The sequence below is a fragment of the Sturnus vulgaris genome, chromosome 6 (genome assembly GCF_052056855.1).
Source record: "Sturnus vulgaris isolate bStuVul1 chromosome 6, bStuVul1.hap1, whole genome shotgun sequence".
Classification (NCBI taxonomy): Eukaryota; Metazoa; Chordata; class Aves; order Passeriformes; family Sturnidae; genus Sturnus; species Sturnus vulgaris.
This window is the reverse complement of record NC_142248.1, coordinates 31,200,993-31,213,696: the sequence shown is the minus strand read 5'-3', so window position 1 is coordinate 31,213,696 and position 12,704 is coordinate 31,200,993. Positions and strand designations below refer to the sequence as shown.

The 12,704-nt window shown below is 35.5% G+C and overlaps 1 protein-coding gene across 3 annotated transcripts in view; it reads left to right on the top strand.

Annotated features, from left to right (window-relative positions):
• The window catches only part of EML5 (EMAP like 5), a 101,476-nt gene that overhangs the window by 61,885 nt on the left and 26,887 nt on the right, over positions 1-12,704 (top strand). For all 3 annotated transcript variants that reach the window (XM_088167452.1, XM_088167451.1, XM_088167450.1), the window contains exons 23-28: positions 272-403; positions 1,636-1,724; positions 2,442-2,618; positions 3,467-3,668; positions 5,212-5,338; positions 12,591-12,669. In XM_088167452.1, coding sequence (XP_088023578.1) covers positions 272-403; positions 1,636-1,724; positions 2,442-2,618; positions 3,467-3,668; positions 5,212-5,338; positions 12,591-12,669 — 806 coding nt within the window. The remainder of the gene's footprint in view (positions 1-271; positions 404-1,635; positions 1,725-2,441; positions 2,619-3,466; positions 3,669-5,211; positions 5,339-12,590; positions 12,670-12,704) is intronic.

The window sequence follows — 12,704 nt, the reverse complement described above, 5'->3', positions numbered from 1 at the left end:
CTAAGCCTTACCATTCTCTGAATGCCATAAATACTTAAAATTTAAGTAAATGGTTTTTTATTGTTTGAAAATGTAGTGATATCATAGTTGTATGTTTCATGCTGATTATGTGATATGAAAATCAGTTTGTCGAGGAAAATATGTAAATTAGCAAGCTGATGCCAAAGAATTTGAAGTTGCACACAGCTAAATTCCAGAATTTACTTGTGTTTAATATGCAGAGCTCTAAAATTTTTTGAAAATGTTTTGTGTTTGTACTGATGTGTTTTAGGGGCTGGAAAGTACTTAGCTGTGGCATCCTGTGACAACTTTGTAGATATTTACAATGTAATGAGCAGTAAAAGAGTAGGAATCTGCAAGGGAGCCTCCAGCTATATCACACACATGGACTGGGACATCAGAGGTAAGCAGCATTCATTGTGAAAATATGCTGGAAGATTGATTACATTACAGACTAATAAAGTACATGTATAGTATGGATTTGTGGTATCACTGGCAGATTTGGTTCTTCAGCTTACAGATATGCTCTCACAGCATCTGAATAAATATTAAACCTGTGATTTTTACCGCCACATATTTAGAAGTTGTGCAATTTGAAGTAAGATGGTTTGTCTCTATAGATTGGTTTGTTTGGATTTTTAAAAAATCTTTATCATTTGAGTTCACAAGGGCAGTTAGTGGCAGAACAAGGAGGAAGAGCCTTAAGATGAAGGAGGGTATGCATAGATTAGATATTAGGAATAAATTATTTGCTATAAGTGTGGTGAGGCACTGGCAATGGCTGCTCAGGGAGGTTGTGGATGCCCCATCCCTGAAGGTGGTCGAGGCCAGGCTGGATGGGGCTCTGAGCAGCCTGGTCTTATATTCTATAATTCTATGTTTCTACTCCTTTAACAATATACTGTACAATGTGGTTGTATCTGTAGTTTAGGAATAAGTATCCTTGTTGTCACACATAGCAGAAAGACTGGATTTCCTGTGTTCCAGGGTATTAATGTGATTAATTATAATACTAAATTTAGTCCTGTTTAATTAGAAAACAAGGTTGTGCAATTGTGCAATCTATTTGTTCATGTTCTTATTCCTCTACATAATCACTTTTGAAATAGTCTGATTTATTTTGAGAGAGTGTTTTAAGTTATCTTCCTTTGAGAATTCTGAAAAGGAAGAGGAGAGAACCATTGGTGATGTTTCTGATGATACTCAGAAATGAAGTAGTATAAAGGTGTAAAGAAGTCACCAGCTTGGGATCAGCTAGTGGCCAGGCAGCATATGTGCTTCTCCATCCCAAGAGCACATGCATCAATAGCCAGTTATATTAAACAAGCTTTGAATTACACCCAGTACATTTTGTCTACCATCTGATGGGACAGCCATAATAAGGAGAGAAAAGTGATTAGTGCCGTTTTCAAAGAGAGGACAAAGGGTTGTCAATTTAAGGGGTCAAAGGACTTAGGTCTCTTTAGAAGATCATACTGACCGAGCCATTATTTATGTATGCAGTTTTTTCCAGGAGAAACAAATAATTGATGCAATGCTGTTAGCAATAAAAAATTAAAACTAACCTTTCTTTTTTCCTTCTGTGAAATGGAATCTTCTATGTTAACATGCAATATGTGTGTCATATGTTTGTAGGAAAACTTTTGCAAGTCAACACTGGTGCTAAAGAGCAGTTGTTTTTTGAAGCCCCTCGGGGGAAAAAACAGACTATTCCAAGTTTGGAGGTGAGGAACTGTACTGCCTTCTTAACTTGTTTGCAAATTAGAGTTATGATACAGCCATCCATACTAGATAAGAGGAAATGACGTATAAAACTGTAATTTTAAACTTTTAAAATAATAGAATATGTAGGGGATTTCACATTTTTCTGTTAAGAAACACATCTGGCTGATTTAGTCATGAAAATCTCACTAGACTTCTGTGTGTCTTTTCTGGTACCTAACACCTTCGAAAACCTATTGCAGATTACTTAACCCTAACCTTGCTGTGGAAAACCTCATGTTTGTCTTTATATAACAATGTAATATAGTTTACATAATACATATAGGCAAGAGTAGTATATTGTAGCTATAATGCTGTTTTGTTTTCTCAGATCTAGGACATTGTTATAGGGCAGAGAGCAAAAATGGATAATTTCCAAATGATATTTTCCATGGTATTGAAAGGCAGTATTGGAAAGTATAATTTATTTTCTTTAGCCTGAAAGGGCAGCTAAGGTAAAAAATTTCAAAATGTTTCTTTAGGTTTTGAAATGAAAAGTTCATAGAGGTGAAATTGCAGGTCTCAGATGAAATTCTGAATGGTAAAAATAAGTGATTTATATATTAATATACTATTTTAGATGTGATGTCTCTTTTGGTGCAAGGACTTTTTCTCAAAACTGAATATGGAAGAAAAACGCCTAAGAAGTATGCTCTGTCTCAAATGGGTTGTTTTTGTAGGTAGAAAAGATTGGCTGGGCATCATGGACGAGTGTTTTGGGCTCTTGCTGTGAAGGGATCTGGCCAATAATTGGTGAAGTCACAGATGTAACTGCTTCATGCCTCACTAGTGATAGTAAAGTATTAGCCACAGGAGATGATTTTGGATTTGTGAAGCTGTTTCGATACCCTGCTAAAGTAAGTAATTTTCAGCTGTTTATGGAAAATATTTGCTAATAAATCTGCCTTTTCAAAATTTTGAAAATTCATCACTCAGAAGAAAATAATGTTTTTATATTTTTCTCATTTTGATCAAAGAAAGCATTCAGTATTTCATTGCAGTTTGCAGTGCATTAAACTTGTAATGAGTAAGAATGATCTTTCCAGGTCAGACTGTAGAGCAATGTCATGCAGTGTCCTGCTGCTGACTGTGGCAAATGAATAGGAAAATCTTTAAGTTTGCGAATGCTTTGGAAGACAATTAACATGTCTTTCATACCTAGATTTCTTTTGTGATTTTAAGGACCTTCATTCTGTCCAATTTTTTTTTTTCTAAGGTGGAGACCTTTAATATTATTTAATCACGCATCATAGAAAAGCCATTCCAGAAGCACATTGTACTTCTACTGCTCTTCAAGTACCTCTAGTTTTTCTGTATTTTTGGTGGTAAATGTGTCTTCAATTTTGAAATGTTGCCCTGCTAAGGATGGTAACAGTGCACAAGTACTGACTCAAAATATTCTATGTGAATTTTATTCCTACTCACATTATTGTCTCACTTAGGAGAAGTGATCCAGTGTTTATTGCTGGAATCTGTTTATAAACAGCTCTTTCATGCTGGATATGAAGATAAGGTTAACATTTCACAAAGTTGCTCTAGGAGGGGCACTTGGCAAATCACATATTACAATCCTATGAAATACAAAACAGCTGAAGCATGAACTGTAAAGAAGTTAAAATGATATCATTGTGCAGTGTCAGCTTATTTCAGTTTTGTCTAGCAGACTGGGTAAATTTGATCTTTGCCTTCTTTTTCCCCTTCTTAGGGAAAGTTTGGAAAATTTAAGCGGTATGTTGCTCACAGTACCCATGTGACAAATGTCCGCTGGACCTATGATGACAGTTTGCTGGTCACTGTTGGGGGAGCAGACACCTCCTTAATGCTGTGGACTTATGAGATGGAAGGACATCGGGATAGCAGGCAGTGTGACAGTGAAGAGTCTGACCTGGATTCCGAAGAAGATGGAGGTCAGTAATAATTTGCACAACTAGCTGGATTATGCTATTGCAAGAAGACTTTATTAATGGAAAACTGAAAATTTAGAAATAATTTATGGATTGTTTCTATCTTAAGTAGCAAATACTCTTCGAAAATGTTAAATAAAATTTGGTTTTGGGGAAAGGACTGATAAACTGCTGTTTATCAGAGAAGAAAATGATAATGAAGTGTTTCAGTTACTGCTTTGTGTCAGAATACATAAAGAGACTCTTGATCTCTTCTAAATGAAAAATATTAAGTATAAATTATGCAGCTACACAAAATCTATATTTAAAATAGAATAATCACAGTTTAACTTGGGTCACTAATTCTAAAGAAATTATATTGAAATCTGTATCATGTGAGATCATAGCTACCTTGTTACAGCATTTGCTTCTATAACGTGGAAGCATAGGACACTGAAGAGATTGATATTTATATATCTATTTCAAGGCCACGATATCAGTGTTCATTCTATTTTTTAGCATTAACTTCTGCTAGTTTTTCCATACTTATGTTTTTCTTTTTCACGTTATAATTCCAGGAGTTTATGAGCCTCCAGACTTTTCTCCCAAGTGCAGTTTTTCCTCCTTGTAAATTCCTCAGTGTATTTTTAAACCTCACTGCTACTCATTAAATAGTTCCATGTAATAAATTACCTTCAGCTGTCACTAAAACATGCTAAATGACCAAAGAAATACATTAAATATTATAAATATATTAAACTTTCATTGGAAAAGAATTTTTAATCACTCTTTCTTCTTGAAAGTACTGAAGAATGCATCCACAAAGTAATTTAATTGCCTATAGGAGGACTTGTCTTAGTCAAAAATTCTTCAGAAATCTTCAGAGTTTCTGCTCAGCCTCTGCTTGAGACCTGGTAGAACATCTTAGCCCTATAATCTTCCTGGTAGAACATCTTAGCCCTATAATCTTCTGTAGGCTCTGCTGCTTTACACAGAACCTTCTTAAGCTGTATGTTCAAAAGTGCTCTAAAAGAGAGTGAGGTCTGTGAAGATTTACAATAAAAGACATTGACATCGTTATCCACAAAAGTTTCTCTTGGTCAGGTTCTATTAAGTTCAGTTAAAGTTAAGAACTATTCGTCATCACATTGCTGGCATTAATAGTTTCTATCTTTTAAAAAAACAAAATAATGGAGAGTAAGTAACAACCTTGTCACAATTTAGCTTTTCCAACATGTTTATTTTACTCTAGTAAACATCATCTTGCTGTGCCTTACTGTAGTTAAGGCCAACTAACTTAGGAGAATGGGGAAGCTTTAAAGTCCCTTGACTCTTTAATAGTTTTTTTCCACAAAGATGCTGTAGGGAATCCTTTTTCTTTGAATGCCTTTTATTAACAATGTTTATGATTCCCAGCTACTTTCATTCTGTTGTGTATTTATGTTACTAATAATCCATGCTATAACTGTTTTTGTAATCTAATATATTGTTGAAATCTATACAAATTAAGATTAAATGTTTCTTGTACCTTATTTTGGTTTGATACTCTTCCCTCTGGTTTTGTTAGGTTATGACAGTGATGTGACAAGGGAAAATGAAATTAATTACACCATCAAAGCCTTATCAACAAACATTAGACCAATGTTTGGAATTAAGCCTCATCTGCAACAAAAGGAGCCAACCTTAGATGAAAGGTAATTACTAAATTACACTTCTAGCTAAGAAGTCAACTTGAAAAGGTAATAGCAGAACAAAATTATATTGGAATATCTAATTCTTAACTTAAAAGGATATGTATAAAAATAATCTAAATACTTTTTTGAAGAAAAGAAGAAAGGTGACCCAAAAGACTAGGCTGTATTTGTTTTCAGAGAGCACAAAAGTCTACAAACTATGTACACATATTTTTATGTTTGGGGAGTTCCTTGAGATGATTGAGCTATTTGCTGGTGTTTAATGCTACAGGTTTTTTTTAAACTTAAATACTGACTGGTGGTTAGTGATGGCCCGAGCCTGTATGATTGTTTTAGTGAAGGACAGCTCTCTGTTTTCTGGTTCTGCCAACAAACTGCTCCGATGAATTCAGCTCTAATTGCTCCTTGCATTGCTTCGGTCTCCACATAACTTCTATCTTTCTTTGAAAAATTCTGTCCACAGTGGTCCTGCAGATTTTGGTAATGCATCTTGGAAAATGAAGTTGGTTGCTTTGCAGTGTTAGTTTAATATCTTAGAGTACTATTGTATGCTTTGGAAGAGAATGGGATGGGGAGCAGACTGCAATAAACCCAGAAGATAAAGTAGATGCAAAATAAGAAAAACAACTTATGACCTCTAGAACATTATGTGTTGTAGAATCTGCAGCTGAGCACGGGACCTTGAAAGTTTTTTGTTGTTCACAAAATAGAAGTGGACAGTATATGTGAGGAAAAAGGAAGGAGGGATTCCTAATAGGGCGGTTGGGGAAGGCTGATACTAAAGAGAGGGAAGTGAGGCAAACAGCAGGGTATAACAGGGTGTAAGGATATGGTGAAAGTGGAGAGGAGAAAGTTCTGCAGGAATGTGAGGAGTTCTGTGGCAATGCTCACACCTGTTTGCACAGCGAAGCTGGACAGGTCTGTGATGCCCTTATTCAGAAATGCAGTGTGACTTGTGGGAGTTTCATATCATCTTTTGTTTCTAAGTTGTGTTGCTGTAGGAGAGAGTGGGATGCCTGTGTATAAAGCTGTGGTTCCCTGTCTTGCATTTATGAGAAATAGTCTTTCTCTTTTTTAATTAGATGTATTGATGTGGAAATCAAAAAGAAATAATGTGCATGGTATGAAAGCTTTGATTAAAGTTTTTTTTTTCTTTTTAATGAAATTCTAAAGCTCTTGTGTTTCGTTCAATAATTGTTTCTGGAAACTGAGTGAATTGTGTTTTTCAGTTTCAGACAAATTACTAAGAGAATTAATTCTGTGGTAAGGTAATTAAATTGTGATTCAGAATGCAAAAAAGATCACGAAAGAATTCCATTACCTGCATTGTTGAAAAGTTTGGGGGTCTTAAAACTTCAAAGAAATTTGTTTGGTGAAGAATAAAACCAGACTATGGCTATTGTATTTATTTTAACTTCTGTTCTGATGTTAATATTGTGTAAGATTGGTGAGTGTTTTAGAAATGTTTTAGTCTACTGTCATGCATACTAATTTTTATTTTATTTTTATTACTCTTTGTCTTTGCTTCCTATGAAGGCAGGGGGTAGTAAGGTAAGTTCATGTACATGAAGTCCAGGACTAAATGCATTTTAATAACTTAAGATGCTTGGGAAAGTAGTTACAATTTGCAACAGAAGTGAGGGATTTACCTCTTTACTACTAAATAGCAGCTTGTTAATGGGTGGAAAGACAAAACATAAGTGCATTTCCCACTTTGAGTAAACATGAGTGAACGCTAGAGTATTTGGGAGGAGATGATCAAACTTTATCCTCCTTTCCTCAATCGTTTGGAGTGGCTAAGGAACAGCTTGGCTTCACTGTCTGAGTCAGAGAGCTTGCCTAAGAGTTTGTGGCAGTGTGTGTCACACGGTGTCCCAGTGTATAACACACGGTATATATATCAGTGTATAACACACGGTGTCCCAGTGTGTGTCACACGGTGTCCCAGTGCTGTTGCAGAGGTGCAGTGTGGAGCAGCATGCAGTGAGCACACTGCACAGGTGCCTGAGGTGGCTCTGTGAGCAGTGTCACGCTGCAGCTAATGAAGGTTCAGAGGTGAAGGGGACATCAGTGCCTTGCCAGGACACCTGAACTGCGTGAGGATCTGAGCTGCTGGGTGCACAGTGTGCTCACATGGCAGTCCCCAGGGTGTGCCTGCATTAGGTTATGAACTTCTGCACCTGCTCTAGTTAGAATATATACAGATGCAAAAAGTGCTGTTAAATTTGCAGCACAACAAATCCTTAGGCTTAGGCCACCCTTCAGACTTGTAGACTGAGCTGCCTCTGTGACTAGGACTCAAGATTTCATTCAGATTCGGTTGGTCTAGGGTTTGCTTGCAGTGTTAAATGCCAGCTCTACTAATGATATAGTATTCTCTAGCAGTGAAATTACCATGTTATATCACTGAAATTGGAATACTTATTTTAACTCCTATTGGAATCACAAAATAGCGCTGCTGTGAGACAGCACTTAGGTCTGTAATTTGAATTATTTATCATTTCTGAATAATAATGTTTATAGATAATATTTTTATGTGGAAAGATGTGTACTGTGTGTCTAACTTGGTTATATAATAGCATTATGGATACTCAGCGGCACAAAATGCATTTGAAAACCATTTTTATCCTTTACTAAGAGTTCTTTCCTAGTATGATTTTGTGCTAGGTAAATAATTCAGAAAAAAAATCCATCATGGTTGATTTTGAAAACACTTCTGACTCAGCTGCTCCCTGAAGTGCACAGCACTGAAGGCTGGGAGGTGCCTCTGGAGAATAATGCTCCATTCTTACTCTGTTCTTATGCTCCCTGAAGCTGGCTATTTGTGGCTGTGAAAGGGGCAGGGCTGTGATTAATGCACCTTACAGAAGAATGAGAGAGATCTCAAAACTAAACAACCAGGCATTTCAGTTAAAATTTTTCACCATGAGTTTTAACGTCTTGCAAGCAGATGAAACCATGACTTAGTCCGTGTGCTGAGATCTCTTGCTTGAAAAGATCCCAACAGTTTATATATTTTGAAAATTCTTTTGGTGTTCTGAATATACTCCCAGATATAATTCAAAACCAGGTGTTGTGGCAAAACGGCCTCTTTTTTTTTTTTTTAATTAAGGAATTTTTTTGTGTATTTATAGGGACATATAGACAGAATAAAAATTGGATAATCCATTTTAGATTCTTGTGTATTCAAAATGGGAAGAAAACTAAAATACTAGTACTTACAAACCAGTTCCTTACAGATTGAAAAGTGAAGATTTTTTTGTATCCAATACAGACAGTAAATGAATCTAAATTGTGCTTCAAGGGAGTGAGAGAGGAAGGAAACTATTGAAATGAAACATTTTTAATCCAAAGGTCACAGCTCTCTCCTTCTAATTGCCAGTGAAGGAGAAATTCTGAGATTTTCTACAGACATCTTCCATATATGTTTTGGATAAATGAACAGAATACAATTATATTTTTATGTTTGCCAGTCTAGTGACTTGTAATTTGAATGTGAATAATACAAATTCCAGAGCTCTTTTTGTAAGAAATGATCTCTATCTTCTCCTTTCAGTTTGTCAACTTGTGTGATTTGGGAGAGGGGAGAAGACAGGAGTCAAAATGAAAAACTATGGCAAGGGACTTTGCACTAGCAGCTTTGTCTCTCTGTTTACCGTATTTGCAGAATAAATTCGATTACAGGAAAGTTTAAATTTACCATTAACTTAAACCCCCCCACCCACACTGCAGTTTTAGAAAACAGGGCTTTTTGAAGCCAACCTTTTTGCCCATTGGAATGTACATTAGTGCAGGGCATTAACCGTGTGACTGAAAACCCTGAAATTTCAGATTTCATTCTTTCCAATCATAAATGTAGTTATTAGCCAAACTTGTATAAGTAATCCTTTTCTCTTTCCCATCTGCTGCTGAAAAGAGGTTCCAGGTAATGCTTTTATTTTCCTATCTAGTCCATCTTTTACTGCCACCTCCCATTTTCCTTAAAAAGCCATCTGTCATGTTGGGTGCCATACCATGCACCTATCACCCTTCAGAATACTGCTGTATGAAAAATCTAAAATTTATATATATATATTAATTTTAGTTCTGTTTCATACATTAAGCTAGATACTGTTTTACCTACCAGTATGAACTCCAACTCCATGAACTGTTATACTTTCCTGTGTTTCACAAGTAGTATTTTTCAGTAGTATTTATTAAAATATAAAGATTAGCACTCTTTCCAGCCCCCTAGTGGACAGCTGTTTCACATATGATGATTTGACAATATCACCTGACGTGTCAAGGTGTTTATGTTACTAAATTATTTAAGCATTAGAGTCTCTGTATCTGCATTAGTGAGTATAAACTGGTACTTACTGCTCATAGGACACATGAAAATAATTATAAATAATTTTTTCAAGAAGCAGTATTTAGAAGCTATCAGCCTTCATTATCTTCTAATGGGAACCAGAGCTCTGTGAAGTTTTACAAATGACCTTGAAGCACTTGCCCAGAGTAAATGGAAATAAGTCCTCTTTACTTTTAAAATTCATTCTATACTTCATGCTTGCCAACACTTTTTGGGGAGGGCAGTGCAAGGCATTTCAGGCTGAAGTGCAAAATCAATTGCTACATTCTCTACAAGTCCTCCTAAATATGAAGTGCAGCTTTGGTGCCCCACACAGGAAGGGACGTTTTCTTTTGTACCAACTACTGTAATTTGCTCTGTGAAATCATGCTCAAAATAATACTTGTATTTTAAAAACAGAAATAAATATTGTAAATCATACTGTTATAAGTTACCACAGAACTCAAAGAATTGGTGGTAATTTACATATGCTATATAACAGAAAATAATTCCTTGTTCTGTTAGTAACTTCAGATACTCAGTAACAATGAGGAAAATATGGAATGAAATACATCATACAAAAATGGGTAGTAAAATTTAAGCTATGTCTAAAACTGTGAATCAGGTGGTTTTTTGTTTCAGAAATGACTTCAAAATGCTTGTACTCGATTTTTATGGTTTCATAAAAAAGAAATATTAAAATACATATACCAAATCTATTTTCATTTTGAAAATAAAGCGCCAATATTGAAGTATTTATTTCCCTTATGATAGATGGCTGGAATTCTCCTTCCCCATGCTAAAACTGACCCTATCCATATGTGAATTCACCCCAACATGTTATTCATGCTCCCCTTCCCATCTTTTCCACACAGTTTTTGAGCATGCACCGAGTTATAAATACAGGTATATGACCACTGTGTGTTGTATATGCCATTAATCACTTTGCTGCATATTACATAGCAAATTAAAAATATTTTCAGCTTTCTCACGTTTAAAAAAGGACTTGGAAAATGTATTCTCATATCCTTCAGCATTCCTGTTTTTAAATGCTCAAGTTGTTATCTTGAAACTTAATTGGGAAGAGAATACATACGTGCTGGTAATGTGTGTTCCCCTGCTCTGGATCAATATAGAATTGGTCTTTCCTGGACAGATACTTTGATAAATTATTCAGGTGACCTGTGAGATAATGCAGCTGAGTAAAAATTGTCAAGTTTTCCTGACCAAAATACATTCACTTTATTCTGTTGTGTGGTAATGTACAAATGTAAATGCCCTCTCATGATTACTTAAGGATGATATCAACCTGTATTTGTATCTGTAGAACCTTTAAGGTCCTCTCAAGCTGTTGTAAACTGTGAGATTGTTTCACCTCTTCTCCCATTCTATCACAAGGGATTAACAGGCAGCAAATGTTATAAAAATGCCACATTCTAGAACCAAGCAGCAGAGAAATAATTCAGTTTCAGTAACGTAAACCTCTGTCAGAACCATGGCCTTTCAGTTTTTACAGCTTTCACCAAACTTCAGATATTTACTTCTGCTAAATTTTATTTTTCTCCTCTTTTCCCCCTCCAGCTAATTTTTCCCTTCTTGTTTCAGGGACACAAGTGAATTAGGGCCAGGGTAGGAGAGGAGGAAAGAGATGAGGTTTGAGTGCTCTGTGTCAAATACGAGGCTGACAAGTGGAAGGAGGGCTCTTTATGCTGTGTTTTGGTAATTTCTAGAGGAATACTAATGAGACTGTTGCAGAATTGTCCATGACAAATGAGAACTTAAAAATATAAAGTCTTTCACAGCATTCTGCAGTGAGCTGTTTTGTACTAAAATTGGGCAGGGAAAATGAAGAAATAAATCTAAGAAAATGGTATTTTATTTGAATAACTGAAGAAATGCTTTTCACCTGTCCTTCAAAATACACAGTGTACAAACAAATCATATTCTTACTGAGAAAAGGTAGTCATTATTTTGAATCAGTCATCACTCAAGAGCAGAGATGAAATTAGAAGTACCTCATACTAAAAAGGAATATGAAAGAGAACTGTTGCTTCATGTTTGATATTAGTGTATTACACTGCCTACTGGATTAAATAATCTGGATATTACTGAATTTAAACATAGAATTTATTTAAAAATTAATTGTTCCTAAAGATCAAGCTTAAATGGTTGTTATCACAGCCACAAATGCTGTATCTATGGATTCAATAATCAATGCTCCTGCAAATTACTAGGAATAACTGCATATATTTAATAAATAAAGCTTCTTTGTTTGTATGTTTTTTTGTAAAGGTACAGTTGAATGTAATGTGAAAGATGCTATGGGTATTTGTTAAACATATCTAATTGAGATTTCTTAAGTAAATCTGAGCTATTCAGAACAGTGGAACATAAGTTATGGCTGTTATTCCTGCATTTGAATGGTTTTGGTTTACTTCCATGTAAGCTTTGATCAATATCTCATTTCAGTTGATGTAAGATCGAATGGGCAGGTGCATCTGGATTTTTTTACAAATTATTACAAAAATAGGGAAAGTTAGGGGTCTGCTGGAGGCATGTGAGGACAGGCATTATTAGATTAATCAGGTAAGCCTCTCTTCAGTAAAATTGCTGCAGAGAAGATGAAAATATCTTGAAAACATAGCTTGAAAAAGATGAGAATATTTTAAAAGTTCTCAGTCATTTTAAAACAAGCTTTTGCATTAACCTCATGGGTTGTTGAAGAATTAGAGAACCTAGCATGTTAAATGAAGAATTTTTAGGTTTTGTCTTTCTCTTTTGACAGAGGTATTTCTTTTAAATCCATTTAAGTGGAGTAGGAGAGGGCTGTAAGATTTCCCTCTGCAGTAGCAGGTTGGAAGGTACTGTTAGTATGGAATGGGTGACGGACAGCCTTCTCTTATTCACAGTTCTTTATTTCAGACCACCTGTTAGTAGGGCATTGCCACAGCCGGAGAAACTTCAGACAAATAATGTGGGCAAAAAAAAGAGACCTATAGAGGTAAGAAAAATGTTGCTCTTCTCTTCTTCTCTTTG